Genomic DNA, 7,229 nt, shown 5'->3' on the forward strand with positions numbered 1-7,229 from the left:
AAGCTGATGGTTAGTAAGAGTAGAGCCCCCTTTACATTGATTGTCAATAGGTCACCTTACATAGGTGGTTAGATGTGGAAGTGCCTAATAGATTTTTGTTCATCAATATGCCACTCTGCTAATAGTTAAAGGAGTACGTGGACCTATTTCTGGTTACACTTTTAACTAGTTCTGTGTTCATCTACTAGTCCCAACGCTGCGTATTTTCAAGAGAAAACTTGCCTTATTTTTTTCAGTTTGTCTTGTATGAGTATTTTTCTGCCATTACCAATGAAATTCAATAAGAATTTTTTACCTGTTTTTTTAAAAGTACGTATATTCAGTATCTATGCTTTTTCTGTCACTATCAATGAAGTACAATTAAAAGGTCTATTACCTGTTTTTAAAAATATTTGTATTCAGTATCTATGCTTATAAACTAGCACTTTAATATTCCCTTCACTTGTATTAATGAAGATTGAAGACTCTTTAATTTATTACCTTTCCTATTTGCATTCTTTGTGCTCTATTTGTTCAGCTTTACCCATGAGATTTTGGACATAATTAGTTATTCTTCAGTATTCTACCTACTGTGTACTTCTGGCACTTTCAATATATTATCTTATTTTTAGTAATCTTTACACACACATTAATTATTACTAGTGCACTTTATTTTATAATTGCACCCACTTCTTACTACATATGCTGCTATTATACCTGTAACCCTATAGAGAGCTAGCACATTTATTTTTTGAATAGCGCAGAACCACCTTTTCTTTATTTATCTGCTCCATTTGACATTAGGGATTTGTCATTTCCGGTGTTTGCGGCTGTTACACTGAGATTACTCTGTGAAGCGTGGGTACCCCCCAATTTTGTACATATGAGTAACGCACAGGTTCGCATTTGCGCGTAAGCACATGGAAATGGAGGTTCTTTAATTTTTTTTACTATTAATATTTATTTTATAAAAACGTTATTTTTCATAGTTTTTTTTTTTTTTTTGGATTAATGTTACTGCTATTACAATGGATGAACAACTATTAGACCACAGATCGGTCTGATCAGCTGCTTTCCTGGCCGCTAACGTCCAGGTAAACAAAGAGGCAGAACCAAAAGTGACAACATACTTATCGCTTCCTGTTTCCAGAGTCACAGAGAGAGAAGAACAATATCAGGTCCTCACACTGTTATATGCAGCGGATGCTGCCAGTCATCTCTGCGATCAGACAGTAGGGAGGCAGGCAGGACCCCCTTCTACCACTTGCAGAAGTGATCGAGTGGCTATTTAGCCACTCAAATCTCTTCCGCTGCAAAGGGAATTGCCGGCTGAAAAATTCAATACTGAGAGGATGCCTGTAGGTGCAGTCATTATCCCGGTATAACTACTGCAACCCGAGGACACCCATGGACGTCCTACAGGCAGAAAGTACTTAATCTGTACTGTTCTCTTTGTTGTCAATAAAATACTTGAACAAGAAAAAAAAACTTAAGGAAAAAAAGAGTGCAGGACAGACAGTCTTTTCGCATGCATCCTGTCTGGGCAAAAGGGAAGAGGGCAGGCGTGGCATCCCTCCCTAAGGGGAAAACTCCTGCTGCAGAAGGTTTTCCTAATGAAGTTTATAAACAATATGGAAGAATTCTTCTACCCCTTATGTTACAGACTTTCAATATGGCCTTTAAGGCCAGATATCTCCCTCTGTCTATGACGGAGGCTATTTATGTAGTTCTACATGAAAGGGAGGAATGTATTATCTCCTGAATCTAATAGACAAATCTCATTGCTCACTTAATACTAAATATTAGGATTCTAGCCTGGCCAATAGGTTAAATAAAGTTATTACATCCCTCATCCACCCAGACCAAACTGGTTTTATGCCTAACTCTTCAACTGCTGTAAATATAAGAGGTACTTTTCTAAATATTCAAACTTTTGTTGATAACGCGATAAATAGAGCACTGCTTTTGTCAAGGCTTTTGACAGCATAGAGTGGTGCTATATATGGGAGATGTTCAAGCACATTGGCTTTGGTAATACCTTCTGCAATTATATTAAGCTCCTATATTTGTGTCCCAGGGCCTCTGTCAGTGGGAGAATGTGTAGCTTTTTTTTTGTTGTTTCATTGAACCAGACAAGGGTGTCCATTATTACCTTTTCTGTTTTCGATTGCTCTAGAGCCCCTCGCAGGTTTTGCTAAGACAAACCTTTGGGGGTGAGGTCATTCTGTAGAGGAAAATATGAAGTAAAAATAGATTTTTACACATGTTTGTTACATTCAGCTGATACCCAAGGTTTGCGGTCTATGGCAATGTCTGTTTTAGAGAAGTTTGGCACCTTTTCTGGTGTTACAATAAACTGGAACTAGCCTATATTACTCCCATTGAACCCCCTTCAGGGCCCTATTGCATCTGCAGTTTCACAGCCTAAGGTGGATGTAAAAATTAAATATTTTGAGGTAATTATCTTAAAACTTATTACCTCTAGTTCAGAAATATAGTTCTCAGGGCAGGGCATGGTGTAAGCCCCCATTTCCTATGGCTGGCCATACCAATCTTTAAAAAATGGTATTGATGCTTCAGGTAATCTACTATTCGCCATGTTGGATCACGCACAAATATTTTTAAAAATGTAGTACAATTTTCAGAAACTTGATATGGCGCAACAAACCTGCTAGAATTAAATATGAATTTCTACAATATCCAAATGACCGGGGGGGGGGGGGGTGCTTTTGCCACAAAATCCCTGGGTATATTTTTTGGCAGTTCAAATCGATTTGATCAGATGCTTTACAAGCTGGTAATAGCTTGTAAACAACAAACCCAAACCAGAAGTGATGGTTTATAAATGTACCTTCGGTACTTGGGGGCCACAGAGGATGCAGCGAACCTGGGCTCCACAATTGCACCGAAGAGCCCGGGAACAGTGGTGGGCAGAGGAGGCCTCCTTCCACGCCCATTTGTTCCCGAGGACGTATGGGTATGTCCTAATGATAAGAAGCAGTTAAATGAAGCAGAGAATTCAGGGATAAAGATTAAATAATGCACAAAGTTCAGGGTCAGGATTAGGTAATGCACAGTGCTCAGGGGTTGGGATTAAGTAACACAGAGAGTTTAGGGGTCAGGATTAAGTAACACACAGATTTCAGGGATCGGGATAAAGTACAGCAAAGAGTTCAGAGGTCAGGATTAAGTAGTGCACAGAATCAGAGGTCAGAGTTAAATCGCACTGAAAACTCAGGGGTCAGAATTACATAATGCAGAGAGTACAGAGGTCAGGTTTAAGAATTCTGGTATCTGGTCAGCAGCAAATTTCTCACAGATTATGGCTTGTTTCAGTCTCATCTATTAGAGGCCCAGCATTGTCCCTGGGAGCCACGTAGTGTACTGTAAAGTTTGCAGTGTGTAGCCTCTAACCCATTGCTGTGTACACACAGAGTAACAAGTGGAAGCCTATGCACATCAAACTTTATGGTACCCAGCTAACAACAGGGACTGTCCCCAGGAAATGTAGACAAATGGCAACATTAACATTACAGGCAAGGAAAGTCCCATGTGCTTGTGCAAAGGCTGAACAGATCCACCCCTCTCTTTGGCTGACATGCTGATCTTTGTTCCAGTAGTTTCACAAATCCAATTAAAATGTAGATCAGAACTTTCCTCATCTGTATATTTGTTCTAGGTCTGTGCCTCAGGATAGTATAAATGGCAAAAACAATCAAGCAACAAGCATTTTCAAATTAGCCCAAAAAAGGTGTATCTAGCGTATTTGACACCCAGAGTGGATTATTTATTAACTCTCCCTTTCTCTCAAAATCAAAATTATTTTCAGTATTAATACAAATATTATATATTTTATTATGTATAAAACAAATAATAATGTCAAGAAAATATGTTCTTTATCTAACTGTATACCCATGCCAGCATAAAAATAAAAAATAAATAAATAAAAGTCAATGATTTGCTGAGCTTGGGGATAATGAGGCATTATGAAGCAAAAAAAAAAAAAAAATTGCAAGCAATACAATACTTGAGGCATAAATGGGCAATCATATACTATACAGTAAATGCTCAGCAAACAGGCAATTGTGACAATATGTAGGGAAAAAATGGGCAATTCTAACAAGAGATGTGCAACACACTGGCTATTGTGACAACATGCGGGCAACAAATGGGCAATCTTGACAATCCGTGGGCAAAAAATGGACAGCTGTGACAATATGTGGCAATCGTTGTAATACAGGACAACATCCTGACACAATATTTAGGCAACAAATGGACATAGTTTCATGCACAGTATACACTCTGCAGAGTCTGCTGTGCAGGCACTGGTGGAATTCAATAAAGCCGTTATGTCCCTTTTCTGGCATTAATCCCTCTTGTTAATGTATTGCGCCGAGTTCATGAAGCACATGCAACAATTTTTATTCTGACAACGACTTATGCATCAAGTTCAGGTAGCACTAAAATGCATCACTTTTACATTGTGGTGCAAAGAATGCGCCAAATTCAAAATTAAATTCCTCACAGTTCATATCTTACATAAGGTAATGAAAGTGATTGTAAAGTCTCAGTTTTTTTTCATTAAAAATAACAAACATGTTATACTTACCTGCTCTGTGAAGAGGTTTTGCACAGAGCAGCCCAATCCTCCTCTTCTCGGGTCCCTCTTCAGCTCTTCTGGCCAATGGGGTCGCGCTGCTGTCTCAACCAATGAGAAGGGGAGTCCCCGGCAGCCGAGACACTTCTGCAACATCACTGGATCTAAATAGGCTGAGGTAAGTATTAGAAGGGCTGAAGGGGGCTGCTTCATACAGAAGGCCTTTTATCCTAATGTATAGAATGCATTAAGATAAAAAAAAAAACCTTCTGCCTTTACAGCCACTTTAAGACCAACTTTCTTTTGGCGTAGAGAGAGAAACTGATGCAGTAAGATTTTGTGAAAGTGTCTTGCGTGCATTCTAAAAGTGAGACATGTGCCAAATGTGCCAAAAAGTTCAAGACAGGTACATGAATATCAAATAAATAATAAAAGGTTCAGCGCTAAATAACGATGAATAAATCACCGAATACAGTGCACAAATAATAACGTGAATCAATGTGCTGCAGTGCCAAAAACAAGTGCAATAATTGGCATAAAGTGTAAAATATCAATAATAAAGTGATGATGTGCTAAAGTCAATCACATAAATCATTAGGAGCAAAAAAAAAAAAAAAAATGTTTATACAATAAGTCCAATAATAAAGTGACGATGTGCTGTGATCAATCATATAAATGATTAGAAGCAAAAGGTGCAAATAAAAATTAAAAGTCCATTAAGCATTCTTCTTCCTTTAGGTGGTGGTGGCGAAAGCACTGACACTTTTTTTGAAGCACTGGTGAAGCACTTTTCTACTGTGTTCACACACTAAGGAAGAAGAATGCTTGATTGACTTTTAATTTTTATTTGCACCTTTTGCTTCTAATCATTTATATGATTGATCACAGCACATTATTGGACTTATTGTATACATTTTTTTTTTTTTTTTTGCTCCTAATGATTTATGTGATTGACTTTAGCACATCGTCACTTTATTATTAAAATTTTGCACTTTATGACAATTTTTTGCACTTGTTTTTGGCACTGCAGCACATTGATTCACTTTTATTTGTGCACTGTATTCAGTGACTTATTCATCGTTATTTATTGATCTTGATTTTGCATTGGTAACCACAGTTGGTATAGCTGCTGTATTGCATTTTCAATTTAATTTTAATTTATTTTTAGCTTGCGCTGATTTAACACTTTTTACAGGTACATGAATATGGCACATGTTGCACCACTTTTTAGATTGCATGAAAAATCTGTTGCACAATCTGCCTGCGCTAGTCATTGTGAATTCCAGGGACGGTGTGGTATAAACTTAACCTGTCAGACAATGTAGGAGAGGAATGAAACAGGCACACTGTCAGTGACTGTACCCAGGGTGTACCCACACCCACCGCCCCACCCAAGGTGGGTGCCTTACCTGAAATATAAGCCTCAATATTTCTATTCATACCAATACAGATTTGGGCATTCATGTTGTTTTTATATTATACCTGACAAAATGAATTTCTTTTATTTCTAGAGAGCCTGTAAACACTTTTGAAAATCCTGCATTTGAAGGTTGGTGTTTTTTTTTTTTAAATCATATTTGTATATGAATAAGTTAAATGATTTCAATTTTATTTTTTATACAGAGCTGTTAAATAAATGTGTTTATATATATATATTTAGTTAAATTGTCATGAAAAAAAATCATAGGTTGCCATTAGAGGCCTTCTCCTGTATTACCTAACTGACTACTTAATTTGAGTAAATGCCACAGAACAAATATGCAGATAGGGAAGGAAAAAAGATCTGTATGTTTGTTTCAGTGACTCAGTTTAATAAAGCCACTAGATCAGAATAACAGCCAAGAAAATAGAATTTTTAGAGGGGGGTCAGCAACGACTGATGCCCTATGATTATCAAATGTATTAAAGGAGCAGCAACTGTAGATTTTTCCTCAGTTACAAAGGAGTCTTTGACCAGGAAGAAATATGAAGAAAGGACTTCTAACTTCTTCAGCAACATACTAAGGCTCTGTTCACATGTAGGCATTTTGGGGCATTTTTGGGGAGTTTTTCTGCTCTAGGATCAGCTCTCAAAACGCCCAAAAAGACAAATGCTATTTATTTCAATGGCCTCTGTTCACATCTGAGCGCTTTGACGCTGTGAGCAAAACGCCCAACGCTCAAAAAAGTACATGAGCTTCTTTTTGGGCAGGTTACAGGCGTTTTCCATTGGTCTCTATTCAATCTAAAAACGCCTGCACAAAAAACGCCTTTAAATCGCGGTAAAAATCACGGTAAAAATCGGGGTAAAATCGCTGTAAAAAACGCGCGAAAACGCTACGCTCAGGTGTGAATGTAGCCTTAACCACCAGGAATGATGACAAAATAATGTAAAATCCATTCTGCCAGGGATTTGTATGAATCGTTTTTTCCTCCTCGTATTACTTTTTTCACACATAATATGACTAATACTTTGATGACAACCCTCATCATCTTCTTTCGTGACTTTGTTCTCACAGCACATTGTCAAGCAAGACCTGGTGTTATTTCAATCTTGCCTTCTTTATGAGACACATAAATACAGCTTTTCTAACATGGGGAGGACAGCATCACCTCCCACTAAAGTGGTGAGGACAACATTGTCTATGATGTCCTTCTCCCTGCTTACAAATTT

General features: G+C 37.7%; 1 protein-coding gene across 1 annotated transcript in view; it reads left to right on the forward strand.

Moving 5' to 3' along the window:
- The window catches only part of LOC309562198 (E-selectin-like), a gene marked incomplete at its 5' end in the record, with an annotated part of 105,693 nt that extends 99,568 nt beyond the window's left edge, over positions 1-6,125 (forward strand). The window contains one exon of the mRNA XM_082266318.1: positions 6,088-6,125. Within this exon, the coding sequence (XP_082122444.1) occupies positions 6,088-6,089 (2 nt within the window). The 3' untranslated portion in view covers positions 6,090-6,125. The remainder of the gene's footprint in view (positions 1-6,087) is intronic.
- Between the last annotated feature and the right edge of the window lie 1,104 nt (positions 6,126-7,229).

This window comes from Pelophylax lessonae (genome assembly GCF_965119305.1).
Source record: "Pelophylax lessonae genome assembly, chromosome: 8".
NCBI classification, from domain to species: Eukaryota; Metazoa; Chordata; class Amphibia; order Anura; family Ranidae; genus Pelophylax; species Pelophylax lessonae.